Here is a 15,000-nt window from a genome sequence, read left to right on the forward strand (position 1 = left end):
CTAGTGGCACCCCCCTGCCTTCCCCACCCCTAGTGGCACCCCCCCCTGCCTTCCCCTCCCCTAGTGGCACCCCCCCTTGCCTTCCCCTCCCCTAGTGGCACCCCCCCTGCCTTCCCTTCCCCTAGTGGCACCCCCCCTTGCCTTCCCCACCCCTAGTAATGTGGTGGAGGCTGACTCCATACACAGTTTATAATGTAGATATGATAGAGCCCAATAGGCTCAGGAACCTGTACACCAGTTGATTGACAGTTGAGAGGCGGGACCAAAGAGCCAGAGCTCAACCCCCGCAAGCACTACTAGGTGAGTACACAAGTAACTGATGGAGGAACAGGTCAGGCTTCACTACAATAAAGCAAGATTTGTTAATTTAAAATTATTGAATACCATGAACCTACGTGAGACGAATAAGAGAGCATGCAGCACCAGCCTGGAGCCCAAATGACGAATTTCAAGAGCGCAATCAACAACAGAGGTTTCCCAGGCTTAATTGTTCCAGAAGTGGAGGAGACATGAGCCCTACATAGGAGATACTTGGTGACAAAGACAGAGGTGAGGGGTGACCTAGCACAAGGAGAGGAGAGCAGGAAGAGTACACACAGGTGAGACACCCCACACAAGAGTGTAGCCCTACCCCCCCCCCCCGCCCAATACATGCGGGTACAGGTGGTACAGCAGGTCGTGTGGTAGCAGCTGAACACTCTCAATGTTCCCACCACGTGCTGAAGGTGAGGGGGGGGGGAGGGGGGGGTGTTGACTAATACCCCCCCAGGTCACCTGACCCCCCCCCTCCCCCGTCAGCAGCAGGGGGGGGGACAAAGATGGCAGAAAGCAGCAGCAGCTAGACATTACAACTTTCTGCAACCCCACCAAGTGCAAGGATCAACCCCCCCCTCACTAATCACCCCTCATCGAGCCCAATCGTTCCCGCCTCACCACAATCCTACAAACATATCGACACGCTATGGTGGCGGGCAAGACACGTGCTGGCGCATACACGCGCGTGGGAGCGCATGAGAGCACATACGAGAGCATACAGGCAGCTGGTATACTGGCCGCCGTGACCAGGCTTGTATTACCTGGCCAGAATTCTCACTGGAAACATGGAGAGTAAACTTTGGCTTCACCAAAGACCTGGGTAAATACTGGTTTAGGCCTGGGTAAATACTGGTTTATGATCAGCAAACTCTTGGGTAAATACTGGTTTAATTATCAGTTAAAACCTGGGTAAATATTGGTTTAATAATCAGTTAAAACCTGGGTAAATATTGGTTTAATAATCAGTTAAGACCTGGGTAAATACTGGTTTAATTATCAGTTAAGACCTGGGTAAATACTGGTTTAATTATCAGTTAAGACCTGGGTAAATATTGGTTTATTAATCAGTTATGACCTGGGTAAATACTGGTTCAGAAAGAAAGAGGGCTGTTGATTTGCGATCACCAACAATGGCCTGGTAACATAACAGGGGGGGGGTCCCTGGATTGTTTCAAGCTAAGGTTAGACACGAATATGAGTGAGGCTGGGGGGGGGATCTTAAATAGGGACAGCGTTTGGGATTCGTAGTCCTGATGTTCCGGGTTCGATCCCCGGTGAAGGCGGAGACAATTTGGCAGTTTCTTTCACTCTGATGCCCCTGTTCACCGAGCAGTACATAGGTACCTGGGAGTTAGACAGCTGCTACGGGCTGCTTCCTGGGGGTGGAGGCCTGGTCGAGGACCGGGCCGCGGGGACACTAAGCCCCGAAATCACCTGCAGGTAACCGTGAGGGCCTGTAGGAGGCCGTGTTGGTGTGATCAAGCAGGCTGTTAGAGGCGGCAGTGTAACCAGGTATAACACAATGAGGGGACACTAAACAGCCCATAAATCATCTCAAGATAACCTCAAGATAACACAAGACGGGTCCAGGTGAGACAGGTTTAAAACAATGAGAAACACAAGACAAACAAACCCAACAACAACAACAAACAATGAGAGCAAAGAGACGCACGTGCCGCCAGGTGAGAGAGGGTGAGGGGTGAGAGAGGTGAGGGAGGGGGTGAGAGAGAGCGGGGGAGGGGGGCAAGATGCGGGTACAGGTGTTAGACTCTCTACGTCACTCCTCCTCCCCCCCCACCCCACAACCCCCTCCCCCCCCTCCAACCTTACAGGTAACTCTCTCATGTTAATGTTTCCTTAACTCCCCCCCCCCCCTTTACCTGTCTGTCTCTGTGTGTCTGTCTGTCCCTTTCATCAATCTATTTACCTCGGCTGAAGACATTGATAAACTTCAAGCTGATATTAACAAAGTTTTCGATTGGGCATCAGAAAATAACATGATGTTTAACGGTGATAAATTCCAGGTACTCAGATACGGTAAAAATGAGGATCTTAAACATAATACAGAGTACAAAACACAATCAAATGTGCCCATAGTAGGAAAACAGCATGTAAAGGATTTGGGAATAATAATGTCTGACGACCTAACGTTTAAGGAGCATAACCAAGCAAGTATTGCGTCAGCCAGAAAAATGATAGGATGGATTACGAGAACTTTCAAGTCCAAAGATCCCATCACAATGGTTGTACTCTTCAAGGCACTTGTGTTGTCCCGTCTTGAGTACTGCTCAGTACTCACTTCCCCCTTCAGAGCAGGAGAGATTGCTGAAATAGAGGGAATACAGAGAACATATACGGCACGCTTAGACGAGATAAAGCACCTAAATTATTGGGATCGTCTCAAAGCTCTCCAAATGTACTCACTATCAAGGAGACGAGAGAGATACCAAATAATATACACCTGGAAGATACTGGAGGGCCAAGTACCAAATCTACACAGTAAAATAACAACGTACTGGAGTGAACGATATGGAAGAAAATGCAGAATAGAACCAGTGAAGAGCAGAGGTGCCATAGGCACAATCAGAGAACACTGTATAAACATCGGAGGTCCAGTGAAGAGCAGAGGTGCCATAGACACAATCAGAGAACACTGTATGAACATCAGAGGTCCAGTGAAGAGCAGAGGTGCCATAGACACAATCAGAGAACACTGTATAAACATCAGAGGTCCAGTGAAGAGCAGAGGTGCCATGGGCACAATCAGAGAACACTGTATAAACATCAGAGGTCCAGTGAAGAGCAGAGGTGCCATAGGCACAATCAGAGAACACTGTATAAACATCAGAGGTCCAGTGAAGAGCACAGGTGCCATAGGCACAATCAGAGAACACTGTATAAACATCAGAGGTCCAGTGAAGAGCAGAGGTGCCATAGGCACAATCAGAGAACACTGTATGAACATCAGAGGTCGCAATAGGTTATAACAACCCAGTTGAGAGGCGGGACCCAAGAGCCGAAGCTCAACCCCCACAAACACACGCCTCCTAACACACGTATCGTCCCCCAAAACCGGAGGCGACAAGGCTCTGTGGCTGGGACAGGAAGCATATTAGAAAACATGGCACACTAGGCACCCCCATCTGGGCTGACCCAGAGTAAGTAGCAGTAGTAACCAGCCCCCGCCCCCCCTGGTGGGAGGGGGGCCCATCCCCCCCAACAAATCTCAGCTCGTCTTGGGGGAGGTGGGGGGAGGGGGAGGTGGAGACCTGTTCCCCCTTAGGGCAGGCTCGTGCTAGACCCCCCCCCCCCTACACACACACACACACACACACACACACACACACACACACACACACACACACACACACACACACACACACACACACACACAGTGTCAGAGTAGTTGACAAATGGAATGCATTAGGCAGCGAAACTGTGGTGGAGGCTGACTCCATACACAATTTCAAGTGTAGATATGATAGAGCCCAATAGGCTCAGGAACCTGTACACCAGTTGATTGACGGTTGAGAGGCGGGACCAAAGAGCCAGAGCTCAACCCCCGCAAGCACAACTAGGTGAGTACACACGCCAGTTGATTGACGGTTGAGAGGCGGGACCAAAGAGCCAGAGCTCAACCCCCGCAAGCACAACTAGGTGAGCACACACGCCAGTTGATTGACAGTTGAGAAGCGGGACTAAAGAGAATTAGTACTGGCAGTACACCCCAACACCAGTACTGGCAGTACACCCCAACACCAGTACTGGCAGTACTCCCCAACACCAGTACTGGCAGTACACACCAACACCAGTACTGGCAGTACACCCCAACACCAGTACTGGCAGTACTCCCCAACACCAGTACTGGCAGTACACACCAACACCAGTACTGGCAGTACACACCAACACCAGTACTGGCAGTACACCCCAACACCAGTACTGGCAGTACACCCCAACACCAGTACTGGCAGTACACACCAACACCAGTACTGGCAGTACACACCAACACCAGTACTGGCAGTACACCCCAACACCAGTACTGGCAGTACACACCAACACCAGTACTGGCAGTACATACCAACACCAGTACTGGCAGTACACCCCAACACCAGTACTGGCAGTACCATAGCCAGGTAAGGTGCGGGACGGCCCCACTCTGGCGCCAGACAGCGCCAACGGCCCGCCCTCCTCCACCCCAACGCCTTCCGCCCCAATTCCAGCTCTCTGGGACCCCACCCAACACTCTGGGACCCCACCCAGCACTCTGGGACCCCACCCAGCACTCTGGGACCCCACCCAGCACTCTGGGACCCCACCCAGCACTCTGGGACCCCACCCAGCACTCTGGGACCCCACCCAGCACTCTGGGACCCCACCCAGCACTCTGGGACCCCACCCAGCACTCTGGGGGGAGAGGACCCATACTCGAACAGGTCCATTCACACTCCGGATCCCCCAACACAAACATTCCCAGATGAAATAGCAATGTTAGAAACTAAACTATCTACATTAGAAACGAATACGCCGTATACCCCAGACAACACGAAACGGGAGAAGAGAAACAAAAAGGAAGAGGAGAGGCACTGCTGGCCAAAAGAGAAAAGGTTTCATATGACCGTCGAGGAGGATACCAATAACGTCGATTGTGTTGCGGTAAACATTTCAGCGGAAAGAAGAGAGACTCATTGTGGCTGTAATACACAACCCAGAGACTCACAGAAGACCGGACAATCTTGAGGTTATCTTGAGATGATTTCGGGGGTTTAGTGTCCCCGCGGCCCGGTCCTCGACCAGGCCTCCACCCCCAGGAAGCAGCCCGTGACAGCTGACTAACACCCAGGTACCTATTTTACTGCTAGGTAACAGGGGCATAGGGTGAAAGAAACTCTGCCCATTGTTTCTCGCCGGCGCCTGGGATCGAACCCAGGACCACAGGATCACAAGTCTCGCGTGCTGTCCGCTCGGCCGACCGGCTCCCCAAGAATACACATCTTGCGTAATTATACAATGTGGGGTTGAATTATCCCTTAGGGTGAGAGCAAGGCCAATACCAGTAACCGGAGATCACAATCATGGGTAAATCGACTGGGAATTAATGGCTCCAAGAAAACGCGAGGAACATGGAGAGAAAAACTAGTAGAAGCTGCAGAAAGAAACTGCCTATCACTATATATTAGCAAGACAACTTGAGACCAAACCAGCAAGAGTGGACCTATAGTCTTCACACAAATCAGAATGGACATTGAGAACTTTATGCTTGAAATGCCATTGGGGACAAGCGTGTACTGTGTACTGAGCTCTGATTATGTAGCGCTGGGAACTCCATAAAGGTGAGTAGCAGAAGATGAGAGAATTCTTAAGAGAATACCAGAGTGGACACGGGTGGAGGCTGGAGACACAGATGAGGCAGGACCAGAGGACACGGGTGGATGCTGGAGACACAGATGAGGCAGGACCAGAGGACACGGGTGGATGCTGGTGACACAGATGAGGCAGGACCAGAGGACACGGGTGGATGCTGGTGACACAGATGAGACAGGACCAGAGGACACGGGTGGATGCTGGAGACACAGATGAGACAGGACCAGAGGACACGGGTGGAAGCTGGAGACACAGATGAGGCAGGACCAGAGGACACGGGTGGATGCTGGAGACACAGATGAGGCAGGACCAGAGGACACGGGTGGATGCTGGAGACACATGAGGCAGGACCAGAGGACACGGGTGGATGCTGGAGACACAGATGAGGCAGGACCAGAGGACACGGGTGGAGGCTGGTGACACAGATGAGGCAGGACCAGAGGACACGGGTGGAGGCTGGAGACACAGATGAGGCAGGACCAGAGGACACGGGTGGAGGCTGGAGAGATGAGAGTAGGGAAGCCACAGACAAGATAACCTGCCCGTGCCACAGAGATAAGAGATAAAGCTGGACGAAACACAAGGAGAGTCACCACAGGTAAGTGGAACAGACCGCCGTGAGCACGTAATCTACTCAACAAAAGCTGGATTGACGGCCACGACTCTGTCTACCACCGTCTGATTGACGGCCACGACTCTGTCTACCACCGTCTGATTGACGGCCACGACTCTGTCTACCACCGTCTGATTGACGGCCACGACTCTGTCTACCACCGTCTGATTGACGGCCACGACTCTGTCTACCACCGTCTGATTGACGGCCACGACTCTGTCTACCACCGTCTGATTGACGGCCACGACTCTGTCTACCACCGTCTGAATGACGGCCACGACTCTGTCTACCTCCGTCTGAATGTTAAACAACCAACGCCCATCACCCTGACGACCTGTCTGTCTGTCTGTCTGTAATCACCTAATTGTACTTACCTAATTGTGCTTGCGGGGGTTGAGCTCTGGCTCTTTGGTCCCGCCTCTCAACTGTCAATCAACTGGTGTACAGATTCCTGAGCCTATTGGGCTCTATCATATCTACATTTGAAACTGTGTATGGAGTCTGTCTGTCTGTCTGTGTACTCGCCTACTTGTGTCTGCTGAGCTGTAGCTCTGGAGTCCTGGCACCTTATAGGACAGCTTAGCCTACGTCATCTCAATATCTAGCTTAATCTCCCTAAGAAAACTCATTCTAGATAACCCTAGGGTTATCTTGAGGTTATCTTGAGATGATTTCGGGGCTTTAGTGTCCCCGCGGCCCGGTCCTCGACCAGTCCGTCAGCGTCTGGAATGCTCTAAGACGGAGGTTCGAACCCTCATCGTCGATTTGTTCAGGCAGAGAGAGGGAGGGGTGACCAGGAGAGGGGGGGGGTTGGTGGTGGGGTGGACGTGCAAATGAGGATCAGAGTTCATAATTGTGACCCGCGTCGGAGCCTCTAAGGCTCATTACAGTTCTTTACCCCCTCCCCCCCCCTCCTCTGATACGTAGAGGGGGGGGGGAGGAGGGGAAGTGGGGGGAGAAAGGGGGGGTCAGGGAGCATGGGCACAAGACCAGGGACTCAGTAACAGGTAACACAAGACTGAGCTACTGTGTAAAGTCCTGGTTTGTGTCTCGGAGAGGCTGCAGGAGCCAAGTCAATTCAGTACAATTTCCGGTTTCAACTCTTTTGACCATGTCGTAGCTCAGTCGGTTAAGGCAGCGTCTGGGATGCTCTCGGACGCAGGTTCGAATCCTCGTCACGTCCCCTTGTCGATTTGTTCATTTGATGCCTCAGGCTATTGTGATTTCTGTGTCTAAACACTGTTGTTGTTTAAGATTGGCTACTTGGAGCAAAAAGCTGCAAGTAGCACGGGCTATGGTGAGCCCGTAGTAGCACTGGGAAGCTATCACCACCAGACCACTAACCAACCCCCTAAACCCCTCCCCCCCCCATGACGACTTTATATACACTCATTAACCAGTTCATGACCTCCGAGGCACTAACCTAGGGCCAGATTCACGAAGCAGTTACGCAAGCACTTACGACCCCTGTACGTCTTTGGTTACATTTATTAAACAGTTTACAAGCATGAAAACTTGCCAATCAACTGTTGTTATTGTTATAAACAGCCTCCTGGTGCTTCGGAGCTCATTAACTGTTTAATAATTGTAAACAAAGCCGCCAAAGATTGAGAAAAGATGTACAGGTTCGTAAGTGCTTGCGTAACTGCTTCGTGAATCTGGCCCCCAGGTTCGTAAGTGCTTGCGTAACTACTTCGTGAATCTGGCCCCCAGGTTCGTAAGTGCTTGCGTAACTGCTTCGTGAATCTGGCCCCCAGGTTCGTAAGTGATGGCGTAACTGCTTTGTGAATCTGGCCCCTGGTTGTTTATAACACTAACAACCTCGGGTTGTGGAGGTTACAAGCGCCTAAACTGTTTAATACCCGGTAACCCAGGCCGCCATTATTCAGGAAGATGTAAAGGTTTCGTAAGGTACCGGCCGCTGGTATTATGATTTACAACGCTTGCTGGGACCTCCACACAGCCGACAGCACCGCTCCTGTGCCAGGTAAGTCCACTACGGGCTCACCATAGCCCGTGCTACTTGCCCCGCTCCTGTGCCAGGTAAGTCCACTACGGGCTCACCATAGCCCGTGCTACTTGCCCCGCTCCTGTGTCAGGTAAGTCCACTACGGGCTCACCATAGCCCGTGCTACTTGCCCCGCTCCTGTGCCAGGTAAGTCCACTACGGGCTCACCATAGCCCGTGCTACTTGCACCGCTCCTGTGCCAGGCAAGTCCACTACGGGCTCACCATAGCCCGTGCTACTTGCCCCGCTCCTGTGCCAGGTAAGTCCACTACGGGCTCACCATAGCCCGTGCTACTTGCCCCGCTCCTGTGTCAGGTAAGTCCACTACGGGCTCACCATAGCCCGTGCTACTTGCCCCGCTCCTGTGCCAGGTAAGTCCACTACGGGCTCACCATAGCCCGTGCTACTTGCCCCGCTCCTGTGCCAGGTAAGTCCACTACGGGCTCACCATAGCCCGTGCTACTTGCCCCGCTCCTGTGCCAGGTAAGTCCACTACGGGCTCACCATAGCCCGTGCTACTTGCCCCGCTCCTGTGCCAGGTAAGTCCACTACGGGCTCACCATAGCCCGTGCTACTTGCCCCGCTCCTGTGCCAGGGAAGTCCACACCCCAGAGGTCACTCACATCCTCCCAAAAGTCTTCAATTCAACGCTACAACACAGCCAAACATGTTCCATAAACAGTTGATAATTCCCCAGCCAGCCCGTACAGCTCCCCTACGACCATATAATAATGTACTAAAAATCACAGCGGCTCGCACAAAATTGACGTAACGTCCCGTTTTCTATTTGTAGGTCCTGGATCAGGTTAGGTTCGGGCAGTTAAGTGAGGTTGTGAATGCTGGAAGAACCGGTGTACAGCCTCGGTATTGAATCATAATATACGCGTTATTTCATTGAGAATAGCTTTTTTCTCAGTGCCATTAACCCATAAATGGCTCTACAATATAAAACTACAAGATCAGTGCGAACATGACCCAAAAAATGAATCAAATGGGGCAAAAAAACGCATTATGACGTTGGCGCAGTCTAAGGGTTAAGAGCGGCCTGCAAGTGGCTATAGTTCCCCCTTCACCTTGTGGTAGAAAATGGTGACTTAATGGCATCTTCCCTTAAGGGGGTGTTCAAGTATATATTCAACAAGTGTTGACACTTCCTTATTAAGGTCGCTCAATAGCCCGCCCTCACACGCGTACTGTGTTACAGTGAACTACATGTAGTAGATATAATAAAGGAAAAAAGACTAGTTAGGAAGGCGGGGTCCAAGAGCTAATATCTTCATTCTCCAGAGACAAGTAGTAAACACATTGAGTGGAAGAGGGGCAGGAGCCAGAGCAGAACAATGTACAGGACTTACCTTCTTGGCTTGACAGAACTCCTTGCTCACCACCTCAGCCGTGCAGTACATCTTCTGGTGTGGCAACTCTGCAAGGAGAAGGAAACTGTTAGTGTTATCCTATGGCAACCACGCCTCGTATGTCAACCAAGCCTCGTGTGGCAACCACGCCTCGTGTGTCAACCACGCCTCGTGTGGCAACCACGCCTCGTGTGGCAACCACGCCTCGTGTGGCAACCACGCCTCGTGTGGCAACCACGCCTCGTGTGGCAACCACGCCTCGTGTGGCAACCACGCCTCGTGTGGCAACCACGCCTCGTGTGTCAACCACGCCTCGTGTGGCAACCACGCCTCGTGTGGCAACCACGCCTCGTGTGGCAACCACGCCTCGTATGTCAACCACGCCTCGTGTGGCAACCACGCCTCGTATGGCAACCACACCTAGTATGGCAACCACGCCTCGACTGCTTAAACTACACTAGGTTATCTTGAGGTTATCTTGAGATGATTTCGGGGCTTAGCGTCCCCGCGGCCCGGTCCTCAACCAAGCCTCCATCCCCAGGAAGCAGCCCGTGACAGCTGACTAACTCCCAAGTACCTACTTACTGCTAGATGAACAGGAGCATCAGGGTGAAAGAAACTACCCATTTGTTTCCGCCTCCACTGGAGATAGAACCCGGAACCTCAGGACTACGAATCCCGACCGCTGTCCACTCACCCGTCAGGACCCATTGACACTATGTCAATGATTGATTACCAAAGGGAATTATGAAAGGGAGGGGGAAGGGATTTATCAGTGGAAAATGCCAAGCCATTACGACTATAGAGCACTGGGAAGGGGTCAGGATTAGGATTGGGAGATGGGACGGTGGGAAAGGTGTCTAACCACTTATGGACGGTCGGGGATTGAACGCCGACCCGCATGAAGCGAGACCGTCGCTCTACCGTCCAGCCCAAGTGGTCAAGGGTGGGAAGAGGAGTTCTGGTGACAGTGGTCAACCGTACCCTCCCCCCCCCCCCACGTAATGGGGGGTCTCTCCACGACCGTCTTAAATCACCTCGTTACATTATCAGCCACTAAAACACCCTAAACCCCCCACAAACACAGACAGGTGAAGGGGGTCCAGCACTACCCTGATCACCAGATACCCGCCCCGAAGGACGAGAGGGGTAATACCCATTTGAAAAGGGGCTAAAAAGTACTTCTATTAACCAGTTAAAACAGGGGGAAAAAAGGCCTGGGTATAGGCCTATATATCTACACAGACAGGTAAAGAACATCACATACCCCCCCTTTCCTGGGGCCCCCCCCCCCTCTTGACCTGTGTGGTGGGGGCGGGGGAGCGACGACCACCAAAAGCGGTTGGGCCGCAGGTAACCATGGATGTAATGAAGGTGACAGACAGGTGAGGGTATATACCCCATATGCCCCCGTGAGGCCCACCATCGCCCTCGTAACATGGGAAGCCAACCACAGGTAGCTGGCTGGCAGGTCCTCGCCAGTCACTCCAAGTCCGGTCAAGTCCAACCCAAGTCCGGTCAAGTCCAACCAAAAGTCCGGTCAAGTCCAACCAAAAGTCCGGTCAAGTCCAACCAAAAGTCCGGTCAAGTCCAACAAAAGTCCGGTCAAGTCCAACAAAAGTCCGGTCAAGTCCAACCCAAGTCCGGTCAGCGAGGCTAACAGTAAAAATGACTTCTCAGTGTTGTAAGGAGAGGGAGACGTTGGCATCTCCCCTCTAAAAAATCCCAACTACCATAAACTACTCTAATTGTTCTTCACAAGATCATTAACTATACTCAAATTCCCTCCACAAGGAGAAGATAAAAGCAAAAATCCAGATCTCAACATGGAAAAAATCCCCAGCTGCACAAGGATAAACTCGTAAATCCCCACCAAAGGTAAACAAAAATCCCCAGCTCCACAAGGATAAACTCGTAAATCCCCACCAAAGGTAAACAAAAATCCCCAGCTCCACAAGGATAAACTCGTAAATCCCCACCAAAGGTAAACAAAAATCCCCAGCTGCACAAGGATAAACTCGTAAATCCCCTCCAAAGGTAAACAAAAATCCCCAGCTCCACAAGGATAAACTCGTAAATCCCCTCCAAAGGTAAACAAAAATCCCCAGCTCCACAAGGATAAACTCGTAAATCCCCTCCAAAGGTAAACAAAAATCCCCAGCTGCACAAGGATAAACTCGTTAATCCTCACCAAAGGTAAACAAAAATCCCCAGCTGCACAAGGATAAACTCGTAAATCCCCTCCAAAGGTAAACAAAAATCCCCAGCTGCACAAGGATAAACTCGTTAATCCCCTCCAAAGGTAAACAAAAATCCCCAGCTCCACAAGGATAAACTCGTAAATCCCCTCCAAAGGTAAACAAAAATCCCCAGCTGCACAAGGATAAACTCGTTAATCCTCACCAAAGGTAAACAAAAATCCCCAGCTGCACAAGGATAAACTCGTAAATCCCCTCCAAAGGTAAACAAAAATCCCCAGCTGCACAAGGATAAACTCGTTAATCCCCTCCAAAGGTAAACAAAAATCCCCAGCTGCACAAGGATAAACTCATTAATCCCCTCCAAAGGTAAACAAAAATCCCCAGCTGCACAAGGATAAACTCATTAATCCCCTCCAAAGGTAAACAAAAATCCCCAGCTGCACAAGGATAAAATCATTAATCGCCACCAAAGGTAGACCAGACCAAGGCAACATGTGTGGGTCTCGCCACACACAAATCACCATTGCTCCTACACGAGCATCAACTACTAACCACCAGAACAATTGGGCCTTCCGCTAAAAACCTGCTTCTTGCCAAAAAGAAACTGACGAAAAAACAGCTGAAGCGAGGACAAGACAGGTGTTTCCAGCTGCCACACACACACACACACACACACGCACACACACACACACACACTCACCACACACACGCACACACACCACACACACACACACACTCACCACACACACACACACACACACACACACACACACACACACACACACACACACACACACACACACACACACACACACACGCACGCACACACGCACACGCACGCGCACACGCACGCGCGCACACACACACACACACACACACACACACACACACACACACACACACACTCACCACACACACACACACACACACACACACACACACACACACACACACACACACACACACACACGCACACACGCACACACACCACACACCACACACACACCACACACCACACACACACACACACACACACACACACACACACACACGCACACACACACACTCACCACACACACACACACACACACACACACACACACACACACACACACACACTCACCACACACACACACACACACACCACACACACACACACACACACACACACACACACACACACACCACACACACACACACACACCACACACACACACACACACACACAGCCAGAGAGACACACGAGGGCCGCATACAGAACAGGACGTGCGGGCGTTCAGACGCCCGCAGGGCGCGCGCCCTAACTACCGGAATATCAGGATTCACTAGAGGGGGGGGGGGGTAGGGGGGTCTGTACAATGACCGGGAACCAGTACACAACGGCCCCAGGGGGGGGGGGGGTCCACGCCCAACCGCTACCACACTTGTTCCCCTTAATAGTGTTACAGAGAGTACCCAACAGGCGCGAGTCAGCAAGTCACAGTGAGAGAGAGAGGGAGAATTATCACACGCGCCAAGACATTTCCACTGGGAAGGGGGGTCATCTTGAGATGATTTCGGGGCTTTAGTGTCCCCGCGGCCCGGTCCTCGACCAGGCCTCCACCCCCAGGAAGCAGCCCGTGACTGCTAACACCCAGGTACCTATTTTACTGCTAGGTAACAGGGACATAGGGTGAAAGAAACTCTGGCCATTGTTTCTCGCCGGCGCCTGGTGATTGATTGATGAAGATTAAGCCACCCAAGAGGAGGCACGGGCATGAATAGCCCGTAAGTGGTGGCCCTTTCGAGCCATTACCAGTATCAAAAGATGATACTGGAGATCTGTGGAGGCGCAACTGCACCCAGCGTGACGGGAGATGTCTCCCGGACCAAGTGGTGATCAAATGGTCCGGCGCCTGGGATCGAACCCGGGACCACAGGATCACAAGTCCAGCGTGCTGTCCGCTCGGCCGACAGGCTCCCTATAATATAAAAGGGTCAGGATAAAGATTTGGGATGGGACGGGGGGAAGGAATGGTGGCCAGCTATTTGCTGGACGGTCGGGGATTGAACGCCGACCTGCATGATGCGACACCGTCGCTCTACCGTCCACCCCAAGTGCTGCGAAAAAAAATCGAAATTCGGACTCCTGTATGACCTCCAGGCTTGGCGCCGGGACCAATGTTATAATTTCCACTATTAAAGTTACAACTACTATTAATAGTACCACTACGACCAGCAAAATAGTTAGGTTCATGAATGAATGAATGACATGACAAACTCCTTCATGGAGAGAGATGAGAGCTATTCTATAGGGCCTTTAAAACCAGCTCATGCTGGGGTTTGTGTGTGTGTGTGTGTGTGTGTGTGTGTGTGTGTGTGTGTGTGTGTGTGTGTGTGTGTGTGTGTGTGTGTGTGTGTGTGTGTGTGTGTAGGGGAGGTGGGGGGGGGGGGGGGGAGCTGTCAGTCAGTGGCAGGAATTATTATAGCGGCGGAGCGGAGGTCCCGCGTGTGTTTGGCCGTGTCCTCGTACGGCCCCGGTCCTGCACACAGCCGCCCTACACGCTGAATACACACTCTTCACGGAACCTGTTTTAGCGTCTCCCAGTGTCTGCGCCCTCTGCTGCTGCCACACACACACACACACACACACACACACACACACACACACACACACACACACACACACACACACACACACAAGGAAATAGGACCGGAGTCATTGCTGTAAACAACCGATGCTCGAAAGGCGGGATCCAAGAGTCAATGCTCGATCCTGCAGACACATGTAGGTGAGTACAAATAGGTGAGTATACACACACACACGCACGCAGTATGTATTCTGTGTTTCAAAGCGTTATATGACAAAGAGTGCTGGGAAGACGGGACACCACGAGCGTAGCTCTCATCCTATAACTACACTTAGGTAATTGCACACACACACACACCACTACCTCACAGGAGAATGAGCCTACCCAAGTAGCAATGACCATGGAACAACTTCTTACACTTATGGGGAGTGAGGGTGACAATGGATATAAGAAAGTGAGCTTCAAGGTAATGTACTCAAACATTGATGGGACTACCAATAAAGCAAGTGAACTGGCAGAAAGAGCGCAAGAAGAAAACCCTGATGTAATAGGACTCACGGAAACAAAATTGTCAGGA

The 15,000-nt window shown here is 51.6% G+C and overlaps 1 protein-coding gene across 2 annotated transcripts in view; it reads right to left on the bottom strand.

Moving 5' to 3' along the window:
* Positions 1-9,523: 9,523 nt before the first annotated feature.
* Positions 9,524-15,000, bottom strand: part of Atg17 (autophagy-related 17) — a 118,363-nt gene continuing 112,886 nt past the window's right edge. For both annotated transcript variants that reach the window (XM_069337742.1, XM_069337734.1), the window contains exon 29: positions 9,524-9,720. In XM_069337742.1, the coding sequence (XP_069193843.1) occupies positions 9,539-9,720 (182 nt within the window). In that variant the 3' untranslated portion in view covers positions 9,524-9,538. The remainder of the gene's footprint in view (positions 9,721-15,000) is intronic.

The sequence above is a fragment of the Procambarus clarkii genome, chromosome 5, assembly GCF_040958095.1.
Source record: "Procambarus clarkii isolate CNS0578487 chromosome 5, FALCON_Pclarkii_2.0, whole genome shotgun sequence".
Lineage (NCBI taxonomy): Eukaryota > Metazoa > Arthropoda > Malacostraca > Decapoda > Cambaridae > Procambarus > Procambarus clarkii.